This window comes from Emys orbicularis, chromosome 13 (assembly GCF_028017835.1).
Source record: "Emys orbicularis isolate rEmyOrb1 chromosome 13, rEmyOrb1.hap1, whole genome shotgun sequence".
Classification (NCBI taxonomy): domain Eukaryota; kingdom Metazoa; phylum Chordata; order Testudines; family Emydidae; genus Emys; species Emys orbicularis.
The window spans coordinates 1,720,783-1,743,543 of record NC_088695.1 but is presented as its reverse complement, the minus strand read 5'-3'; the positions used below and the strand labels follow the sequence as shown (position 1 = coordinate 1,743,543).

At 50.1% G+C, this 22,761-nt stretch overlaps 1 protein-coding gene across 1 annotated transcript; it reads right to left on the bottom strand.

The window, feature by feature from the left end:
- Positions 1 to 1,190: 1,190 nt before the first annotated feature.
- Positions 1,191 to 22,550, bottom strand: LOC135887343 (E3 ubiquitin-protein ligase TRIM7-like). The gene is made up of 8 exons (XM_065415107.1): positions 22,406 to 22,550; positions 19,435 to 19,859; positions 14,199 to 14,294; positions 12,062 to 12,292; positions 10,672 to 10,694; positions 7,354 to 7,469; positions 5,689 to 5,721; positions 1,191 to 1,714 (listed from the first exon to the last, which is right to left on the bottom strand). The coding sequence occupies exons 2-8, from the start codon at positions 19,849 to 19,851 to the stop codon at positions 1,191 to 1,193; spliced, it is 1,440 nt and encodes a 479-aa protein (XP_065271179.1). The 5' UTR covers positions 19,852 to 19,859; positions 22,406 to 22,550.
- Positions 22,551 to 22,761: the final 211 nt, after the last annotated feature.

The following is a 22,761-nucleotide window of genomic DNA, read 5'->3' as shown; positions in this document are numbered from 1 at the left end:
AAGGCTGCGGCGGAACCCCCACGGAGAAACAGACGGCTGGCCAGCCTCGGATCACGTAAGGTGCCCCTTAACACCCTGCGTGCCCCCCCCCTTTTACTCTGGGGCTGCACTGACCAGGGACAGAGACTTTGGGGGTTGTCGGACTTTTGGGACTTTGGGTGGTTGCTGGACCCAAGAGACTTTGGGGGTGTTGGACTTTGGGGACTTTGGGTGATTTTTGGGTTGCTGGATTCAAGAGCGAAAGGGAAAGGACACAGCCCAATTTGCTGGGGAGGGTCTTTTGCTCATGGTTGTGTTATGAATCCTGTTTGTGGTGTTTTTCCAATTTAATGCTGATGTCGTTTACCTCATGTTATTAAACATTTTCTGCTACACTCAGACTCCGTGCTTGCGAGAGGGGAAGTATTGCCTCTTAGAGGTACCCAGGGGGGTGGTATGTAATTGTCCCAGGTCACTGGGTGGGGGCTCGAGCCGGTTTTGCATTGCGTTATTGAAACGGAACCCCTAGATACAGAACCCGGCCCTTGTTGCTGCCAACTTAGATGGGCAGAAGGGTTACAGGTGGAACCCTGGGGGTCCCAACGGGTCCTCTGCCTCTGTGTACCCCAAGCCAAGGGGCAGGATGTTTTCTATGCAGCTGGGTTCTCCCTGCTCAGCTCTGCTTCCCCTGCGATACCTGCTCCTGATCTCCTGGGAACCTCTCCCCACATGACGCCTGGTTTGCCCTCTGGTCAGTCCCCCCCCCCCCGCCCCCAGCTTCTTCAGCCAGGCCTCCCCCTGCTCCCCCCTCCCCCCGCTCTCCCCTCCCCTCAGCCCATTCAGCCAGGCCTCCCCCCTGCTCCCCCCTCCCCCCAGTCCCTTCAGCCAGGCCTCCCCCCTGCTCTCCCCCAGTTGAGGGGTCTCTCCCTGGCCCTCGGCTGCGACCCTCTCCCACAGGGGGGCTCCCTCCTTCCTTGGTGGGACCCCACCCACTCCACACAGAGTTGTCCTCCTAGGAGCACAGAGACCCAGCCTAGAGCCTCACAGAGACCTGAACAGCCATAGAGCTATGGGTAGAGCGTCACCCCCCTTCAGCCCTGTCTGTGCGGTGGGGGGGGGGGGGAGGGGAAGACTGGCTGAGTCCTCCAGGTCATAGAGATCAGAGAGGTGGGGGCGAGAGGAGCCTGTTTCATGGGAACAGACAGGACACCTCAGGGACACAGTGTGAGCCGCATACTAACACCAACAACACAGAAGAGCGGGCGGATTCTCTCCCCGGTGAAAGAGGCCGGCAGGAAAGTGACGATCGGGTCCCCGGTACCAGCATCGAAAAACGCCACCTGCCCCCGTTCATAGTCCAGATAAACCCGGATCCTGCAGGGTGCCCGGCTCGGGGGGAAGGGGATGATCTGCTCAGGGGATGTGAGAGCCCAGTACTGATCCTCACTGCACGACACAGCCCAGATCCCCTGCTCAGGGTTAAAGCTGATCTCTCCCTTCCTGCTCACAGACTCTCGGGCCACCCCCACAAAACAGAATCCCCCCCCCTCCACCTCCACCTCCCAGGTATGTCTGCCCGAAGTGAATCCCTCACAGCCCATCACACAGAAATCAGCGTCAAATCTCTCAGGGTTGTCAGTCAGATCCTGCCGTCTGTCTCCACATATCACACTTTTCCGATCCGCAGACAGGATGAGTCGGGGATGGGCCGTGTCTGGATCCAGGGTCACGTTCGCTGCAGAGAGAGAATCAGAGCGTGAGGGGCAGAGCTCAGCCCTGGGGCAGGGTCTGATCGTGTCAGTGACAGAACCTGCCCCAGCTGGGGAGTGAACCAGGCAACCTCCTGCCTCCAGGATTTACCCAGCTGTGCCTGGGGAGCAGCGCTGAGATCTCAGCCATGGGCAGGGGGGATTCACACCCTGACAGAGCCAGTTCAGGGACAGAGTGAAAGGATCAGCTCCGCTGAGCCAGGCCCCAGACCCAGCGTCTGAGTCTCAGTGATTCCATCCTTGTGCTTGGGGGAAAGACAAGGGGGGTTAGAGGGAGGTGGTTTAAGCCACCTGTGTCCTTCCTTTAGTCTCCCTGGCCCCTTGTTACAGGGGCCTCAGGGCTGCAAAGCAGAGAGCAGCCAGAGTGCGATGCATCCTGCCTATGCCCCCAGCAGAGCCGTCCCTTGGGGAGGGCGAATCGGGGAGCCGCTCCGGGCCCTGCGCTTTGGGGGGCCTCGTGGGCTAGTGCGATTGGCCGGCGCAGTCGATCCCGGAAGTGACGAATCCGTCTCTTCCGCCCTAGACCCCGCAGCCCCCTAGTTGCTGTGGAGGCCCTGGAATCTTTCCCCACCTGCACCCACCTCTCCCCACAGATGTGATTCGAGATCCTGGCATCATAGGAGGCTCCCAGCAGATTACAGGGAATCCAACGTCCCCCTGTCCCATGATGCAACTCTTCACAGCCCGTCTCCTTGCAGAGCCCCCCCCGCCTAACGATCAACCAGCTGAGCCCTAGAAAACCTGCTTTTATAGAGACCCCACTGGCCCCCCATGACTGTGTGTAGCCGCGGGGGGGCGAGGACACCGCACACTTACTGAACGGCTGCTCGGCTTGTGCTGGTCTATCGGGGACTTTCCAAACTCCCCACTGCTGGCCCCAAGGCTGTGCAATGGCTAATACAGTATTGCCGACTTCAAGGGATCAAATCTCAGGAGATTGGCCCAACAATCATGACATTTTTAAAAGGATTCTATTGTGGTTTCTAGGTCAGTCTCTTGCTGTTTGAACTCCCCTGGCCCCTCCCCAGGGTGTGCGCATGTGACAATCAGTGTCGCCCACTCTCCCACATGTCCTGGAGAAGGGGATTTTGGCTCCTGCTGCAGGAACTCTTACCGACACATCTGCCTGTCTCCTGCCCAGCAATTAATCCTGTTCCCCAGCCCCCATCAGTTCTGTCCCCATCCAACCCCTCTCAATTCAGTCCCCCAGCCCCCATCATCACCCCCATCAGTTCAGCACCCCTACCCCACTGCCCTCAGTTCACCCTCCCAGCACTCACCCTATCTGCTCAGAACCCACCAGCAATACAGCCCCCCAGCCCATCAGCCCCCCGCTCACTTCAGGCCCCCTGCAGCCCCCAGGCCATAATAAAGCCTCCCAGCCTCACCTCTGCTCCTCCTGGGGTTCTTCACCCTCCCTAGGCCTGGGGGCTACAGTGGGGGCCCCTCTCCCACTTCCCAGGCTGGCAGGGGAGCAGCCGCACTGGGGTGGTGACAGTGGGAGCCCCAGCCGTGCCCAGGGCAGCTGACAGGATTTCTAAGTAAAATTAAGCCTCATTTTTAGAACTCTCAAATGTCGGGATTTTTTTTTCAGCCACAGCTCTATCTCGAGATCATGAGTGATCGTAATTTTACTCAGAAATTGCATCTCTCATGATTAATTCATAAGAGTTGGCATGTCTGTGAATAGGTGATGTCTACCTAACCCCTTTGGACATTTTAAACATTTTTTCTTTTGACTTATAAAGTAGAAAGATAAAACAGAAATGTCTATTTTTGTATGTTGAATTTTCCCATTCTTCATTGTACCACTTGTGCATTTGCTAATTATAATAATTGTAAGCAGAGTCAGGATGAGCTCTACCCTGACATCTGGTGGTGAATTGTGGCAAGTTGTGGAAAAGAACTTCAGGTGCTGGTCTTGTTTGCATAGGCACACCCACCCCGCATAGCATGAGCCCACAGCTGCCCAAATGGTCCCTTTGGCTGCTGTGGAATCCCCAGTTTCTCTGTTATTGGGGCAGAAGAATAAAGTGTTGTTACCCTGATTATGTGAATCAAGGCCAGTTGTACTGTTGTATGACAGAGGGACTCACTGTCAACTATGTAGCAATCACTAGACAAGGGACATGGGTTCTAAAACCCAGTGAAGGGAGAGAGGCTGGGGATAGATGTTTTGTACCTGATGGCATGGGCCTCTTTTGAGGGCCTGAAACACCAATTGTACTGTTTCCTTTCTTGAATAGTAGAGCTAATTTTGATTCTATTAAGAATTTAGTTTCATAGACTCATAGACTTTAAGGTCAGAAGGGACCAATATGGTTATCTAGTCTGACCTCCCGCATGATGCAGGCCACAAAAGCTGACCCACCCACTTTCCCTTAACTCAGCTGTTGAAGTCTCCAGATCGTGATTTAAAGACTTCAAGTCGCAGAGAATCCTCCAGCTTGCGACCCCTGCCCTATGCTGTGGAGGAAGGCGAAAAACCTCCAGGGCCTCTGCCAATCTACCCTGGAGGAAAATTCCTTCCCGACCCCAAATATGGCGATCAGTAGAACCCCGAGCATACAGGCAAGATTCTCCAGCCGGACCCTCATTTTACCAGCGATGGCACGTTATTGCCTAATTGACTAAAATCACGTTATCCCATCAAACCATTCCCTCCATAAACTTATCTAGCCTAATCTTGAAGCCAGAGAGGTCTTTCGCCCCCACCGTTTCCCTCGGAAGGCTGTTCCAAAATTTCACCCCTCTGACGGTTAGAAACCTTCGTCTAATTTCAAGCCTAAACTTCCCCACGGCCAGTTTATATCCAGGTTACAGGTTGCTCTGCTGAATTTACTTTGGGCCAATGATACACCAGCACTGGGGTTCCTCTACTACAAGGCGAGATCACTGAGTGCTGTGTTAACTGGTGGGGGAGCCAGAAAATATATTGCTAAGCGGCTGGCAGAGTGGAGCAGTTTGTGGGATGGTTGGAATGGCCCGTGGGATGGCAAGCAGAGTAGAGCGGTTTGCGGGACGGCTGGAGCAGCTCTTGGGACAGCTAGTGAAGTGGAGCGGCTTGTAGTGAAGGCTGCAGTAGAACCCCATGAAGAGACAGGGCAGTTGGCCTTGGACCCTTAACACTCTGCTTGTCCCTTCCCCCCACCCCCATTTCCACCCAGGCTGGGGGGGGGGGGGCGCTAAAACTCTGCAGATAAACTTTTCAACTCTGGGGCTGCACTGACCAGGGACAGAGACTTTTGGGGTGTTGGACTTAAGACCCTGAGGGGAAAAGGACACTGCCAAACTTACTTGGGGGTAGGTCTTTTGCTCGTGGTTTGTGTTATGAATCCTGTTTGTGGTGTTTCCCCAACATATGCTGCATTGTTTCCCTCCTTTATTAAAAGAATTTTGCTACACTCAGATGCCGTGCTTGCGAGAGGGGAAGTATTGCCTCTTAGAGGCGCCCGCGGGGTGGTATATAATTGTCCCAGGTCACTGGGTGGGGGCTCGAGCCAGTTTTGCATTGCGTTATTGAAACGGAACCCCGAGATACTGAACCTGGCCCTTGTTGCTGCCAACTAAGATGGGCAGAAGGGTTACATAATATTGCCAGGAGATGTGATGTATGTGCATAAAGAGTTCAGAGAATGAGGTGAGATGTTCCTCTCTGATTTTCCAAAAGGCTCATTTTTAAACTCTTAGATCTCTGCAGACATACACTGCTTGACCCCTCACCCCAACCCATCTGGTTACCCCAACCATGAGTTACAAATTCTAAATTCTGAGAGAGAAAAGAATCGACTTTTCTGTTTTTAGGGAAGATCTGGGCAGCCACCAGTAATATGTTGCTCAGCACCTGTCAAATGCAAACTTGAAACAAACCCTGAACTGCCAATGAGCCACCATAATTCATAGGAAAGTTTTCACTCCCCCTTTGATCCCAGAAATTTACCTTTGTTCAAGCGCTGTCTAGACGACAGAGAGTCTAGAGGGAGAAATGGGTGAAAAAGATGAAATGTCAGGTTGTCATGTTTAGGGATATATTCACATTGTTAGAACATTAACACAAAAGCAAAATGAAAAGAAAACAAACTTAATGAAGTTCTAGTTAAGGAGGTTATGTGCAATTCAGACCAGCACAAACCATTATACACATCACTAAAAAATAACCACAAACATAAAAAACTTAGGACATGACCTAAGGTTACATGACAGACCCAGATACGTTTTACACAGCAATTAAACACCTGTAGCTGGCCCATGACAGCTGACTTGGGCTCACAGGGCTCAGGCAATGGGGCTGTTTAATTGCGGTGTAGATGCTCGGGCTCGGTCAGAAGCCTGGACTCTGGGACCCTGTGATGGTAGAGGGTCACAGAGCCCAGGCTCCAGCCCGAGCCTCGTGAGCCTGAGTCAGCGGACACGGGCCAGCCACAGGTGTTTAATTGCTGTGTAGAGAAACCCTCTGAACCCAACAAATGATTCACAGACAGACCCATACACAGAAACTCTCTCACTGCTTAGCATTCAATCAACTTTAAATCTGTCCCTGTACCACTAGTACTGGCTCATGCTTCCTGATAGCCCTGGTGGTCTCATTCTCTCCAGCTCAGGAGGATAAAAGGTGGAGAATCTATAAACCAGGGGTGGGGAACCTATGGCCCGTGAGCCAGATCCGGCCTGTTGCTCAATTTCATGTGTCCCGCAGCACCACTCCCCTCCCTGCCGCAGGGATGGAGCCACAAGCGCCAATTCACCCTGCCACAGGGGGGAAGCCCCTGGTCTGTGCACAGAGCCGTGGGAACTAGGAGAGTGGCGGTTGCTGCAACACCCCTCAGGTTCTGCACGGGGCCCAGCTGCCGGCCCTGTGCCCAGGGTCCCAGCATGGCTGCTGGATCCCCGCCTGGGGCTCTTCCCCCGGTGGGTTCCCATCTGCTGGCCCCACACCCGGGGCTCTGCTCCAGCCCCCAGCTGTGGTCCCAGATTCAGCCCCCTTACCCCTGTCCACATCCTGCCCCACACTCCTGGATCCAAGGCCCAGTCTTGGCCTTAGCTCTGGGGAGAGGGGGCACAGACAGGGGTAAGGGGAGTGCCATGTTTGGGGAGCACTGGCTTTCAGGACCCCCACTGGAAAAATTGTTCCAGCACCACTGCCTCCGCCCCGCCCCCCCCGTGGGGCTGCAGCCGAGAACGCCGGCTCGGCCTGCTGTGGGGGAAAGCCCCAAGTCCTCACGTCCCCTCTCTGTCCCCCCCACGGGTGAGTGGCCCATGATGAAAAGACGGTTCCCCACCCCTGCTCTAAAGCAAGAGAGGGACTATGGTGACACCGGAGGCCTTGCAGACAGAAAATCCAAACAAACATATTGCAAGAACAGTGAAGCTCAAGCTAAGGTTAACGTTCATAGCTGCTAAGAAAGGAAAACTCCCAGGGAGTCCAAATTTAGGAACCTAACCCAGTGTGTATGTGCTGTACTGAGAGCTGAGTAGGGAATTCATAGGTTCCAAATGATTAGTTGACCATCTCCACCCACAATTATTTTCCCTAAGAGATTGCCCCAGCTCTGTCAATTATCAGTATAATATAGGTGAGAAAATTCCCCAGGTGCCTGGTTATTACCTTTGAATTTCTTCATTCTGGTCTCCAGAGAGGCATTTCTTTGAGAAGATTCCCAGATTCTCCATTTCAGGTCAGAAGAAAAGGCCACTGGGTTCGGAAACTTCTCCCTCTCACATCTGAAGAACAACCCAGTGTTACTCGTTGAGGAGTTTGTTCATATTTGTGTTTTACTAACATGTATTTTATTCTAGTGAATGGTTGTAGCTCAGCAGACCCTGGAGGATTAAAGTCTCTATTGCCCCAGGAATAGGTCCAATCCCAGCTTGGACACTACAAGCTTCCCCTTCATTTTGGTGAGACCGATATTGGAAAACTGCCTCCAGTTCTGGTGCCCCCATTTTAAAATGGACGTTGAGAAAGTGGAGCCGGTGCAGAGAAGACCCACAAAACTGATGTGAGGGCTGGTAGAAATGCCTTGCACTGAGAGACCCCTGGCACTTGAGTGTGGGGTATAAATACCGTCATGGGGAGAACAGACTTGGTACTAAAGGGCTCCTCAGTTTAGCAAACAAAGGCACAACAAGGACCAATTGCTGGAAGCTGAACCCAGTGAAATTCAAATGGGAAATCAGACAGACCTTTTTAAGAGTTTGGGTGGATTAACCACTGGAAGAAACTGCCAAGGGAAGTGGTGGATTCTCCATCTCTTGACAGGGCGCCAGAACAGGGGGGCCACGGCCCCATCACTTTTAAAAGTGGGAGAGCTCTGCTCTGCCTTTGTACGTGCCTTAAAGGCAAGTGATGGGGGGAGGGAGCGGAGATGAGCAAGCAGGGGGCGGAGAGGTGGAGCAGGGGTGGGGCCATGGTTGGGCACCGCTGGCCCCCCACTTCTAGGGATCTTCAAGCGTTACTGTCTGTTGATGTCTTCAAAACTAGACTGAATAGGTTTCTGGAAGGTGCGTTAGTCAATGCAAACTAGGATTTAGTCAAATACAAGTTATTGGGCTGAATACAGGAATAACTGGGTGAAATTTAAGGATCTGTGATATATAGGCACCGACTCTGTGTGTGCTCCAGGGCTGGAGCACCCACAGAAAAAGAAATGGTCAGTTTCCTAGCACAGGTGTTCTCAGCTTACAAAGGCCAGCGTGTGTCCACTCCACACTGGGGGAGCGGCAAACGACTTAATGAATTTGCACTGCCCACGGGAGCCTTGAGCAGTGTGAGTCGGTGCAGTTCTGGGGGGCAGGGCTGGAGCTGGGGGGAACTGGCTGGCGCCTTCTACTGCTGGTTCATCAATGCCTGGGAGAGGATTCATGTAACACAGCTGGGCGGGTCCCTGCCCGTAGGTGTCTGTGTCAGCGCAGGGCCTGTCAGGCTTGTAGCTTGACATCAGCATCACTGGGCAAGAGGCAGCCCAGGTTGGGGATTTGGAGGGCTCAGCAGTCCCACAGTCCAGGCTGCGCCCCGGGAACCCGTCACACTGATGTAAATCTCCCTTGTGGCAAATTAAACCGATTACTTCTTGTTCTGCCCTCAGGGGACTTGAAGACCAACTGATCACCGCGCTCTGTAGAACAGCCTCAGACAGATTTGAAGACTTATCAGGCCCTGCCTCAGTCTTCTCTTCTCTAGACTAAACACACCCATTTATTTCAACCTTTCCTCACAGCTCATCCATTCCAAACCTCGGATCATTTCTGTTGCTCTCCTCTGAGCTCTCTCCAATTTTTCCACATCTTTCTGAAAGTGCGGTGCCCAAAACTAGACACAGGATTCCAGGTGAGCCTCACCGGGGCAAGAAGGGTGGAACAACATCCTCCTGTGTCTTACATTGACACTCCAGCCCCCCAAAGGAGTGAAGGAAGCTGAGAACGAGGGGATTAGTGAGACAGGCCACACATGAGAGGTTTAGGCCAGAGAAGCAACCGCTGATTGGATGATGAAGCTCAGCTGAGCAGGTGGGGGCTGGGCTAGTATAAAGCCAGGAAGCTGGCAACAGAAATTGGCTGCAGTGAGGAAGTCCGCAGCCACCCTGTGTTCATTTGAAAGGGAAGGAGGGAATCCAGGGGAAGAACAGCCTGCTGGGAGCCTGGCCCGGGGGGAAGGGAGTACTTAGAATCACAGGGTTAGAAGGGACTGCCAGGGTCATCTAGTCTAACCCCTATAAGAGAGAAGGGTGGAGAAGAAAGCCTATGGGAGGTGAGTAGGAGCAGCCCAGGGAGCGAGCAGACCTTGCCTGCATGTGGTAGGGTCCCTGGGCTGGATCCTGGAGCAGTGGGTGGGCTCAAGTTCCACTACCAGCCACTGATGGAGCGGCATTGCCTGGACAGTGGGACCAGTGAGACTCTACACCCCAGAAGAGGAAACCATTTATTGACCTGGCTGCAGGGCTGAGTCACAAATAGGAAGCTGCAGCTCCTGGAGTGAGATGATGCTGCAGTGTGAGAGAGAACACAAGGGGGGGTGACAGCAAGGGGAGGGGTTGGCCCTGGAAGAGAGCTAATCCCCAGAACAGCCAGGAGGAGGCACCACCTGCGGTGAATACAGCAACCTGGGACAACATCCCACAATGACATTTGTCTTTTTCACAAGAGCATCACACTGCCGACTCCTTCAATGTGTGATCCACTTGAACCCCCAGATGTTTTTCCGTAGTCCTGCTGCCTAGCCAGTGATTCCCCATTTCGTGGTTGTACATTTGATTTTTCCTTCCAAAGTGCAGCACTTTGTCTTTATTGAATGGCTCCTTAAATTGATTTTAATACTTCCTCCCTCCGCCCTTTGTCTTGTGTCTATTTAGACTGTAAACGCCCTGGGGCAGGGACTGTCTCTGTCTGTGTGTCTGCGCAGTGCCCAGCATGTTGGGCCCTGCTTTTGCCTTGGGCCTCTAGGCACTGCCATAGTGCTACTGATAATAGCACATTATAAACTCCTTAGAGCTGGGAATGTCTCTTCCATCAGATCTGTTGCCATGGCAGGCACACAGATAGCGCTCACTGCAGAATAAGAAACAATTAACAAACAGCTCATTGAGTAGTCATCACATGGCCCTGACTTTCCATCCCTACCCACCTAGGTGGACTTTGGAATCTATGACCTAGAAATGAAAAACACATTCTCCATCCCCTGAGGTCTTCATTCCACCAGCTACACTACAAATCAATATCCTGTCTGTAGGTAAATGACTCTTTTCTCAGGCTGCTCTATTCTGGAGTCTAGTTAAAATAACAACAGCCCCAAGATTAGATTTAACGGAGAGAGATTGGGAACCACCCCCACACTCTGCACTGCTGGACCATGGGGAGCCAGGCCTCATGTCCAAAATCCTTTCCCTGCATTGGGGAGTGAAAGGGAGAGTGAGAAGGAGCCACCTACCTGCTCAAGGTGCCTTTGATGTCCTAGAGGAGAAAGATAAAAGGAAATTCAGTCCCATGTCTCACACTGAGGATCCCTCCTGCTCTGGAGGGAACTCGCTTTGTCTTCACAATTTGAGGTTCAAAGAAAAATTATTTGTTATTTATTAATGCAAACAAAAACATTACATGTGCTGCCTTTGCTCTTTTGGAGAAGTGCTCTGACTGCAGGATCTGGGCCCAGGAAGTTTGTACTAGGAGGCACACAGGCTCTTTGTGTAATGACATTTGGATAACCAGCGGGCACATGGAATCAGAGGGCTCAGTCTTGTGATGTGGTGGACAAGGATCAGCAGATACTGGTCGCAACAGAGAATCTGACCCTAGATAGCTGCTAGAGACGTCCAGGATGTCTGGAGTGAGATTTCTTTTATTTTATTTCTCGCCTTTTTTTGCTAGTTAGAGGCATTTTTTGAAAAATAAAATCATTAGAAGGCTTTTGGAATTCTAACGACTACTTACACTTTCAGGCTACCGTAAGTAATGAACAGCTCCTATCTAACTTCAGTTCTGACAGAGAAAATCACCACAGCCTCAGACCTCATGTATCAAGTTTAAGGCCAATATTTTCCCTTTTTGTGGTGTGTAGGAAGAGTGGCAAAATGAGGCTTTAAAGTGAAACTCAACTTCAATCTTAGCTATTTCCATAATTAAAGACAGGTTCCATCTTTAATCTTTTGGAGTTAGTGTTTAGAACACAGGAAATGCCGGACTGGCTCAGACTTGAGTCCATCTGGTCAGTATTCTGTCTCCAAAGGTGGACAGTGCCCGATGCTTCAGAGGAAGGTGTAAGATGATCTGCCTCCTACATTCTCATCCTTCTCTCTAACAGTTAACGGCTGCCTAAAGCAATGAAGCATGAGATTTAATATCACTCTGCATCTTCTTGTTATCCATATAAATATCTGATCGCTTTTTGGGTTTTGCTAAATGCTTTGTCTCAACAACATCCGGAGGCAATGAGTTCCACAGGCTAATTACATGATGTGTGAAAAACAGTTCATTGCATCAGTTTTGAATTTGTCACCTTTTAATTTTATTGAATGTCCCTTTGTTCTTGCATTATGAGACAGGGAGAACACAGTTTGGAGTTTCCATTTTTGGAGGAGTCTTGTCCCACTAGAATTCATAAGAATTTCTTTTTATTTAGGGCTTGATCCAATGCCCACTGTACTCAAGAATTATATTTCCATTGACTTTAATGGTCATTTTGTCAAGCCCTTAAGGAAAAATAATGTATATTTGAGCAATACTATATGTTCTGACCATTCACTCCTACACTCCAAGAGTGAAGAGTTAGGAGACTTTCTTGCCCTGTGAAAGGTTCTGGGGTGTTTTTAACACCATCTCACCTGCAGGAATTTACTCGCTGGCTGCTGGCACTTCTGCTCCATCTCACTGATCAGGGAACTGAAAGAAGATATTTCCTCAGATAATTTGGCAACATACTCAGCCCCCCTCTTTTCAATTTCCTTATTCAGCTCTTCCAACTGAGCCAGCCGGAGTCGCTCTTGTTTCTCCAGAAACTGACGCAGTTGCTGAAATTCAGACACAATCTTCTGCTTCTCAGTTTCTAGCTGTTTCTGAAATGACAAGATACGAACAAGAAATCACAGGTCAAGGACAAAACTAAGGAGTGAGTCATGGGACATTTTATAAAGCAATGGGATATTTTATGCACGTGGCAGCATGTCATCGCAACCCCACAGAATTTAAACTTCTGACATTTTATGGAGAACATACTCTGTGCTCATTAGACAGAAGATTGTCCAATAGGTTTTCAAGAGTCCTAACTGGTGTTTAGAATATAAATTTGTTTTATAGGATTTAGATAATCTGTGATCAGTGGCTTCCAGAAAACCAGATCCTTCCAATAACAGGTAGCACAGCAGGTGTGGGATTGAGAACTGGACTGACAAGGATTATTTTAGTAGAAGAAACAGCAGAACCCAAACTAAGAAGCACTAGACTTGAACTGGGGAACACAATCTGTCCACAAATTCATAGAGACATAAATGGCCTTTAAAAAAAACGTACTAAAATTTGAACTCCATCATTTCCTCTCATGAGTTTTGAAAACAGTTTTGGATACATAAAATTTGGCACAGCATAAATCTGGATTTTCAGCCACACAGGGATCTTGAGCACAAATTGGGCTGCTGGGAAGACCCCTTTTTGCACATGCAAATCTGAATTCACAAGATGCTTATGGATGAGTGCATGTGAACTGGACAGAAGCCCACCAATTTATGCTCTCTCTGGAGCACTCTCTGGCCCCTGATACCCTGGGAGCCAAGAAATGAGACCAGATCTGGAACCCGGATCGTCTCCATGGCAATGTCTAGCAGCGATACCATTAAGGGCCTGTTCCAAAGCTCACTGAACTGACCCGGAGTCTTTCCAATGACGTCCTTGTGCTTTGTCTTAGGCACTAAGTGACCAGCCTCCTCCTCTGGGGCAGCAGATTCCTAGAGCAGCTGCACGGATTGGCCAGCTGTGGTTATCTCTGTTGAAAGTACAGCCAAGGCTGGCTCCAGGCACCAGCAAAGGAAGCAAGTGAAGGGGTGGCATTCCTACCATTCCGGGGGTGGCACGTTTCAAGGGCTTTTTTTTTTTGGCGCCGCTTGGGGTGGCAAAAAAGCTAGAGCCGGCCCTGAGTACAGCTGGCCAAAAAACTAGGGGGTGGGGAAATTTGCAAAAATAATTGAAATTTCAAAGTTGTTTCCATTTCTCTGTTTTCCAAATGGAACTTCTTTTGATTTGTTTGAAAAATGTGACATTTTTCAAGTTACTTCAACATATTTTTCATTCTCCCTTTTCCTAAAATGGAACAAAATAATGTTCATTTCCCCCTATTTTTCTTTTTAGTACTTCCTCTCTGTACCTCTTCAAAAGAGCTCCCATTTCTGAAAAAATGGCAAAAAGAAAAAAGGAAAAACGAAGAGAAAAAAAAAAACCATGGAAAAAAGGACTAAAAAGAGCAAGAAAGAGATAAAGAACAAACACGAACGTTTTAAAAATTTTCAGCTTTTTAAAAGCAAAATGAAAATTTCAGTTTGAAATGACACAAAAATGTTTGTTTCATTTTGAAATTTCCTGTCAAAAAATTGAAAAATGTGTTGTAAGTGACTTTGTCCCATGAAAAAAGTTGTTTTCTACTAAACCCCTTGTATCTGCAGGAAGCTTTCTTTGGCTGAAATTTTTCAACCAGCTTTAGTTGAAAGATTAGGGAGAAACTACTGTTAAATAAACAAATTACATTCGAATTCTCTGAAAATATTTGGATGATTAAAACTCTCTTTAATGCAGCATTTTCCTGCTTACTCTCAATTAAAGCAGAACAGTTTTTCTTTACAATGAGAATAAAGAAGTGATCATCTTTCACGGCTGAGAACGTGTTACTCACTGTTCCTCTGATGACACTCAGACTAAGCCGTGTGTTGATAATGGCCCTGTGCACATTTGCTTCTGAGTAATAACGGCACCTACCAGCACTTCATGGCTTTTATTTTCCCCACTCAATTTAAATGACAAAATCGCTTCTCTTGCTTTCTTCAAAATCACCAAACGGCTCCGAATTTGGTCCTAACAAAAGAAAAACTGGTTTAGTTTTGGTTGTTTTTGGAGGATTTCCCCCCATTTATTTACCTTTGCAAGAATATCAAGTACATAATAAAATGGGTGAGTGCTCTAACCACATGACTATACAGTCACTCACGCTTGTGGTCTCTCTCTCTCTCTGGCCCAAATGACTCTTTATCCCCAGTGGAATAGCTTCTCCATGGGAGAGGGAGGGAGCCCCACGTCACCACAGCCCATTGTTAGGGCACTCCCCTGAGAGATGGCAGATCCCTGTTCAAATCTCTTCTCCCCATCAGGAGGAGGAGGGACTTGAACCAGTGTTTCCTTCTTCCTAGGTGAGTACCCTAACCCCTGGGCTAAAAGTCAGGAGGGAGGCTGCCTCTGCATGTACTTGTTTGTGTGCCCTGATCTGGCAGGTGTGCTCAGCCTTAGGCAGCCGAACACCTCTCTGCCTCCAGACTGTGAATGGCTCTAGGGCTTAGGCGGGAAATAGGCGTCCGGATGCCTAGAGGGAGGCAGCACTGCAGTGTGCAGGCCTGGAAATATAGGGATGGTGTAAAAGATGGAACAAGCCAGAAAGGCCCAGAACATCATTTTAGTCAATAAAATTGTTGCAAAAACCAGCAGGTGCTTTTACAGACAGTTAAGAGCAATATTTTAGTAATGAGAACAGACTCATAACACATTGTACTCCTGGGGGAATTCTGCGCCACTGCGCAATGCAGATTTTTACAGAAATTAATGTTGGACACACAAAAATTTCCTTTTCCCCCCACAGAAATGGGCTGCAGAGATGTTGGCCACCACTAGGGGCTGCTGGACTTGGTAGAGCCCAGTTCGCAAATACAGACAATGCCAGGGGGAGAGAAGTGGAGTGTTCCCAGCAGCTGTTGCAGTTCCCAGCTCGCCCCGAGGGAAGGAAGGGGGCAGCAGCAAGCAGGAAACTCTGTGCAAGCTGAGACCCAGCTTCAGGCTGTTTCTCCTTCTGGATCCCTGGGCTCTGGAAAGGTCGGGTCTGTGAGTGTCTGGGCCGGGGGTAACCTCACAGTTGGCCTCTCAGGGAGACGGGTTGTGAGTGTCTGGCCCCCCGGCTGGGCTCTGGGGGGGGGAGGGGGGGGAGAGAGGAGGCAGAGAAGCAGGAACTGGGTTGTTGTAGGGGGGTTCTTTAACTCTCTACTCCTGGGGGGGGGGGGGGAGAATTTTGTGTCTCTATATTGTTAGACACATACTTGCTGACAGGTATTTTGAAATAAATTTAAAAAATAATGGAAACTGGTGTGATTGTATAGTGTTATTCTGACAAACAACATTTGCAGAATTTTGCAGAATTTTAAAATATTGTGCACAGAATTTGGTGCAGAATTCCCCCCGGAGTAACAGGGTCATTAACTAATTTTGGCACAAAACCATATTTTAAACACCAAAAAAATCCCAAGAGACATTGAGGACAATATTTTACCACTGAGAACTGATTACTAGCACGCTGTTATTAACCCATTCCAGCTCAGAACCATTTTTTAAACACCAAGAAGGACCTTGGACACATGGTTCCGAAGTGGCCCAGAGGATGAAATTTATAAACAGAGCACATTACCTCATTGACAATATTTTACCAATGAGAACTCATTATTAGCACACTGTCATTAACCTGTTCCAGCCCAGAACCATTTTTTGGACGCTAATAGGAACCAGGAATACACAGTTCCAAAGTGGCAAAGGGACAAAATTTAGACATCTAGCACATTACCTTGAGGACAATGATTTAGGACCAAGAACTGATTAGTAGCACACTTTTGTTAACCCATTCCAGCCCAGAACCACTTTTTAACACCAATAGGGACCTGGAACAATCAGTTCTGAAGTGGCACGGGTATAGAAAATTATTACAGAATGCACAGAACACAGGGTTCCGAAGAGACACAGGAAAGGCATTTTCATAAATTAAATTATTGCCAAAAAGAGACGATACTGTGGCAGACACTTAAGAACAACATTTTAGTAATGAGAACAGCCTAATAAAACATTGCTATTAACCTGATCCCACCCAGAATCTCTTTAACTCCAAAAAAAAGACCCAGAACACACAATTCTGAAGTGGCTCATGGGACCAAAATGATATGCATAATACAACTAACTGAGAATAGCGCTATCCCACAGAAAACCTTTTCTGAACCCACCTTCAAGTGCCAGTTACAGGCAAAAAATAACTTTATTTTTTCTAAGGTGGGCACAAGGGACCAACATGATTCCCATACAGTGGGGTGCCATCTATAAATGCAAGCATGCATTGCATGCCTGACCGCCTGTGCATTGTCTGACTGGCCCCTGCAGGCTGGATCCGACACGCGGGATGATTCTCTCCGGCCCCGATGCAGAACAAAATGGTGTCCTCCGCACAGCAGGACCTCGCACACAGTGCATGCGAGATCATGTTTACACCGCATGGAGGACGCCATTTTGAACTGTGTAACGCATGCAAATGAGTTGTTGCATGCCTTACTAAAACTGTCACAGCATGCGATTGTACACATCATACAACTAACTGAGAACAACACTACAGAAAACCTTTGCTGAAGCCACTTTTAGGTGCCCATTCCAAGCTCCAACTAGCTTCATAAATAAAACTGCCCAGAATACTCTGTTCCAGAGACACAGGGAACAAAAATATGCCAGAAACACATCTTAATAAATACAATTATTGAAAAAGCAGTGGAGACTGTTACAGACACTTCAGAACAATATTTTATTAATGAGAACTGACTAATTACGTATGTTATTAACCTTTCCTAATGCAGAACCTTTTATTTGAACACAAAAAAGGACCTGGAACGCACGGTTCCAAAAGTGCTCGGGGACCAAAGTGATACACATAATATTGGAGGTGAGATCAATACAAATGGATTCACAGAGGAAGACATCTTTTCTAGGGCCGGCTCTAGGTTTTTTGCCACCCCAAGCAAAAACATTTTTGGCTCCCCCCACTCCTCTGGCACCCCAACCCTGGGCTCTCCCCTGCCCCCTGCACCCTCCTGCCACCCCAGCCCTGGGTCACTGGTAACTCGCTCCCAGGGTGGGTCATTCAGCAGGAATTTTGGATGTGCACAGAACACAGACAGGATTGGTTCCCATATGGTTACAGAACTGCAGTAAAGTGGAACAATTTTCAGCTTGTGTGATTGGAGGATATCTGGATGCATACTATAAGACTGTCCTACATAAATGAGGAAACCTTGAGGTGCCTTTGTTATTCTTTTGTTCCACTCTTTGTTTCTATGGGGAATTTGCCAATGCAATATCACTGTCTTCCTTTTAAACAAATAAAACAAAAAAAAAATGGCAAAGGCTGTTGAAAATAGCAATTCCAGTCCTAATAACCACTGGGAAGCATTTCTTGCTCAATTTTATCCTACTTTTTCTACAGCAAGTTACAGTGGATCAGTATATTTGATTTGGGAGAAATGAAGTAACAGCTGCCCAAATTGAGCTTGAGCACTCCTGAATTTTGAGGGTGTTCAAATCTGGAAGGCAGGTGCTAGATTCCCTTTCTGAATATTAGCTAAAGCTGGAAAGGAAAAGTCAATTTCTGCTTCCATGGCTCAGAAGTGGAAATCCTCCTACGTGCCTGGTACTGTATCTAAAGCTGCCCAAGTCCTCTAGGAGAGCCACCCCTCCCTTACTTTTCATTTTAAATTCTAGTGGGGTCCATGTACCTCCCTTGCTAGGCTTCAGATCCAGAGGTGCATTGTCCATTTAGTCCACCCAGTTCCTTCTTTGGGGGCTGCAAGGTGAGGTCACACCAGTATCCCTAATCCAGTCTGGGGATGTCTTCTGAAGGGGATATCTGGGCCAAAGCCTTCTACTCCTTGGGCACACTTGCCCCCATTCACAGGGCCATCCTTCTAGCAGCCAGCTCTCCATTCACAGCAAACTGCAGCATGTCTCAGCTACTTCACTCCCTCCCCCTCCCTTTCCTGTTGATGGCTGCCAAGGGAATGCTGGGAAATGTAGTTCTTTCCTTGCTCCAGAGCTGGCTCTATAGGCAGGGAGCTAGCCAAGGAACTACAGCTCCCAGGGGCCCCTGTTGGTTCTCAGCTTCCAGGCTGGATCCCTGCCGCCCCTGCAAATGTGCCACCCCAAGCGCCTGCTTGCTTTGCTGGTGCCTAGAGCTGGCCCTGATCTTTTCCCAACGGGGGATCCTCTGGTAAGGAAGAGATATTTCCGAAGACTGATCGATACAGATGAGGTTTTGTGTCACAGATACAGATATGAAGTTCTTGGTGGAAATGTGGACAAAGTGATTGTTCATTATTTGGGACAAGACGAAACACCTGACCCATGTGTGCCCTATAGGAATAGGAGAAAATATCCCTTGAGATCTCACGGTCGTACAATGCCATCTGAACTGTCAAAAGTTGTGGAGCAGAAACATTTAGGCCTATCTAAAAATTACCAGTGAAAAATAACAGCCTCTAATGTCGCAGCTGCACGTATGGGAGCGACTCTTCCCAAAAATACACAACAAATAAAAAATATTGTATGAAAAACAGAAAAGCAGAATCAGTCCCAATGCTTAGTGATGTGTATGACCTTCACTGTCCCCTGGAAGGGTTTGTGTGTCAGTACTGCCAGGTCCCTGAAATCTCTGCAAGTTGGGAGCTTCCAGACGTTACGGGTATTTTTAAGAGGTGACAATATTGAAGCCCACTACACTTGTTTCATATGCCACATTTCAGCCAGGAGACTTTTCCTCTCCCCCTTCATGTGCCTTTTTTCAGGAAAATCCACCAGTTCCTGTAGCTGCACTGATTCATGACAAATACACAACACGTGCACACAAGATGGTTTTTCATTTCTGGCAGAATCTGTGTCCCAGGTCAGCAGCAGTTCAACTGTAATAGTACTGGGCTATAGGTTATACATTTCAGCCCCTGGGCAATTCAGAACTGACTTTTCTGGGTCCTTATGGTATTAAAAATGGTTTGGGGCCAGAACAGGTTAATAACAGTGTATTATAAGTCTGTTCTCATTGCTAAAGTATTGTTCGTAAGGGGGTCTAACCGTATCCACCGTTTTTTGCCATATTTTTTTATTAAAATGCCATTCCTGGACGTTCCAGCTTTTACACCATCCCATGATTTCTTACCTTGTAATCCTCAGCAGCCTCCTCTATGGGAACCGCAGGGTGTTCTCTGTGATCTCGGGACAGGTGGCAAACCAAACAAATGGCTGTTTGATCCTCTTGGCAGAAGACTATTAAATCCTCATTGTGTTTTTCACACACTGTCCCAACTTCTGGTTCTTTTGCTGGCTCCAGTGTAAGTTTTCTGGAAGCTTCTACAATATTCCTCAGCTGCCTGTTTGGTTTGAAGTTTCTTTGGGAGAAGGTTTCTCTGCACTCAGGACAGGGGAAGTTTGTACTCAGCACCGCCCAGTACTGAGTGATGCAGGCCTGGCAGAAATGGTGCCCACAATCTAGAGACACTGGATCTTTAAAATAATCTAGACACACTGAACAAGTCACTTCACCTAGGAGCTGTTGTGCTGGATTCGCAGCAGCCATGGCTGGTTCTGCAGAGAAGAGAGGAATTTAGTTTTATTTTCCTGTTCTCAGAAATGGGCTGATTCTGAACTCTGCACACCGACCAGACATTTCCTGGGTATTCATTGTCTCATGTTACTCTTGGGAGGCTGGAACAGGGCTGGATTCACTTTTTGCGGGCCCAGCGCCAAACATATTTGTGGGCCCCCATTGGGAAAATAAGGCATGTGCTGGGGGCGGTCCGCAGCACGAGGGGCCAGTTGGGAGCAATGAGGCGCAGCGGGAGCGGCCCCCCTCAGCCCAACACAAGGGCACTGTTTACAAACCCACACCTGCTAGATGCACACTGGCCAGCATATCCCTTCCACACTGCCCCCCTGCCCAGTGCCCTGCCCTCATGCCCAGCACCCCCTCGCCCAGAGACCTCCGCCCCACAGAGCCCTACGCCCGGCACCCCTTTGCCCAGAGACCTCCCCTGCAGATCCCTACGCCCAGCACCCCCTCGCCGAGAGACCTCCCCCACAGATCCCTACACCCGGCCCCCCCCTCGCCCAGAGACCTCCACCGCAGATCCCTACGCCCGGCGCCCCGTTGCCCAGAGACCTCCCACCCAGATCCCTATCCCCAGCGCCCCCTCGCCCAGAGACCTCCCCCGCAGATCCCTACGCCCAGCACCCCTTGCCCAGAGACCTCCCACCCAGATCCCTATGCCCCACACCCCCTCGCCCAGAGATCTCCCCCACAGATCTCTGTGCCCCACGCCCCCTCGCCCAGAGGCCTCCCCCCACAGATCCCTACGCCCGGCGCCCCCTCGCCCAGAGACCTCCCCCGCAGATCCCTACGCCCAGCACCCCTTGCCCAGAGACCCCTCCCGGTGACCTCCCACCAGAACTGCACTGCACCCTGCACACCACAGCCCCTGCCCAGCTCCCCACCCACAGATCCCCGACTGCCCAGCATCCTCTTCACAGTCCCACCATCACAGCTGTACAGCGCCCCACATTCCTGAGGGAATTTGGCATCAAATTCTGGGCATATTTTAAAATTCTGCTTTTTTTTTTTTTTTTTTTTTTTTTTTTTTACACACACAATAAATAAACGTGGAAGCTCCACCATGGCAGTGGGGAGCACAGGCCACTGGGGTGGGAGATCCCTGCAGTCTCCCCCGCCCCCCTGGGACAGGGACTTGGCCGTGAGGCTGAACCTGACCCTGTCCCAGCACAAGGGCCAGGCCTGCCACAGAAACACCCTGGGCCCTGCCCCTTTTGCGCCAGGCACCCCAGATGTGGGCAGGGAGGCTCAGCCTGGCAGCAGGATCCAAGTGCAGAGGGACTTAGTGTGGGGGGCTCCAGATGGGGGTAAGAGGGTTCCGTGGGGGGGGCAGTCTGGGTGCAGGCAGCTCCGTGGGGGATCTGGATGCACAGGGAGGTGCCAGGTGCAGGGGCAATGGGAGTCTGCAGGGGGGAGCTCAGCAGGGTGGGGGGTATCTGGGCTCAGGGGAGGTGGGGTTCATTTGGGTGGGGGTCCAGGTGTAGGTGGTTGGGACTCAGTGGGGAGGGTGTCTGGGGGGGCTCATTGGGGTGGTACCGATGCAGGGGAGGTGGGGCTTCTCAGGATGGGCCTGCTTAACAGGGGAGTCCCAGCTGCTGCCAAGGGGATCTGCATGCTGGGCTCCCGCTCCTCCCCCGCTTCCCCTGCTCCCCTCTCTTTCCCTTCCCCACCGCTCCATCTCCTCCCCATCCCACCCCCTTCCTTCCCCACAGCCTCTTCCCCCTGCGCCTGCGCCCCCCCCACGTCCGCTTCCCCCAGCCCCTTCTCTTCCCCATCCCACCCCCTTCCTTCCCCCTGCCCCACTCCACCCCACCGCGGGCCCTCATTGTTGTACAAAATGCAGATGGCCCCCAGCTCACAGAAGGGAGCTCGACCAGCGCAAGCACCCAGACGCTAGTGTCCAGCTGCAGAGTCCAGGGAGCTGAGCAGAACCTTCTCTTTTCAGCCTGGCTGCGCAGCTCTGGGGTCACAGAAATGGGGGGAGGAGGGGGGCACTGGCATTTGACCTTGCACCCCCATGTGGCCCCATGGAGCAGAAAAGGTGGTTCCTGCCTGGGAGGAACACCCTGCTTTGGAGGTGTCAGCGCCAGCCGCAGGAAACAGAGGAGGAGGGGGGGCTCCATCTCTGCTCCCAGAAATAAAACAGTGTGCTTACAGCTCCAGCCAGTCTAAAGCAGGGGTTCTCAAACTGGGGGTCGGAACCCCTCAGGGGGTCGCGAGGTTATTATATGGGGGGTCGCGAGCTGTCAGCCTCCACCCCAAACCCTGCTTTGCCTCCAGCATTTATAATGGTGTTAATAAATTAAAAACACTATTTAGGAGGGTCACAGGCTAAAGGATCATTCTAAAGTGCGGGCTGCATGCTGGGATCCCAGGGGGAGAGTTTCTAACCCTGTGCTGCACAGGCGAGATCATTGGAAGGGCCCTTCGTGGGTTTAACACCCGCGCCAGCCCTGGGGCTTTGCAGGGAATCGGAGCAAAAGCCAGGAGAGAGAAAAAAGTGAGAAACTTCAGTGCTACTTACTGGGGGGCAGCCGGCAGCGAAACTCCCCGGCTTCTTCTAGCTCCTCCAGCGGGCAGTGGGCTGAAGGATTCACACACCCCCCAGCAGGGACAATTTCCCCTTTCTGTTGTGTTCACAGCAAATGAGCCAAGAAGCCCGAGAAAAGCAGAAACACTCTGGCTGGAATCCTGCCACATCACATGACGTTATCACTGAGAATTCAGACACAGGCTGGTCCCGAACGCGGGGGAGCAATAGATATGTTCGCCAAGGACACAGAGGATGGGTTTTAACCAGGCTGCAACTTTATTAGTTCCCCTCTCCCAGCCTGCCTTTCCCCCGGGCAGCAAGGAGCGCCAGAGGCTCCCTAGAAGTGG

What these genes read in the sequence shown, in the direction of transcription:
- LOC135887343 (XM_065415107.1), bottom strand. Translation starts at nt 19,851, where the DNA reads ATGGCTGCTGCGAATCCAGCACAACAGCTCCTAGGTGAAGTGACTTGT. An exon ending in AGGCTGCTGAGGATTACAAG is followed by an intron (nt 14,295 to 19,434) that starts GTAAGAAATCAT and finishes TTCTTTTGTTAG; the next exon opens with GACCAAATTCGGAGCCGTTT. An exon ending in CAGCGAGTAAATTCCTGCAG is followed by an intron (nt 10,695 to 12,061) that starts GTGAGATGGTGT and finishes TTTCTCCTCTAG; the next exon opens with GACATCAAAGGCACCTTGAG.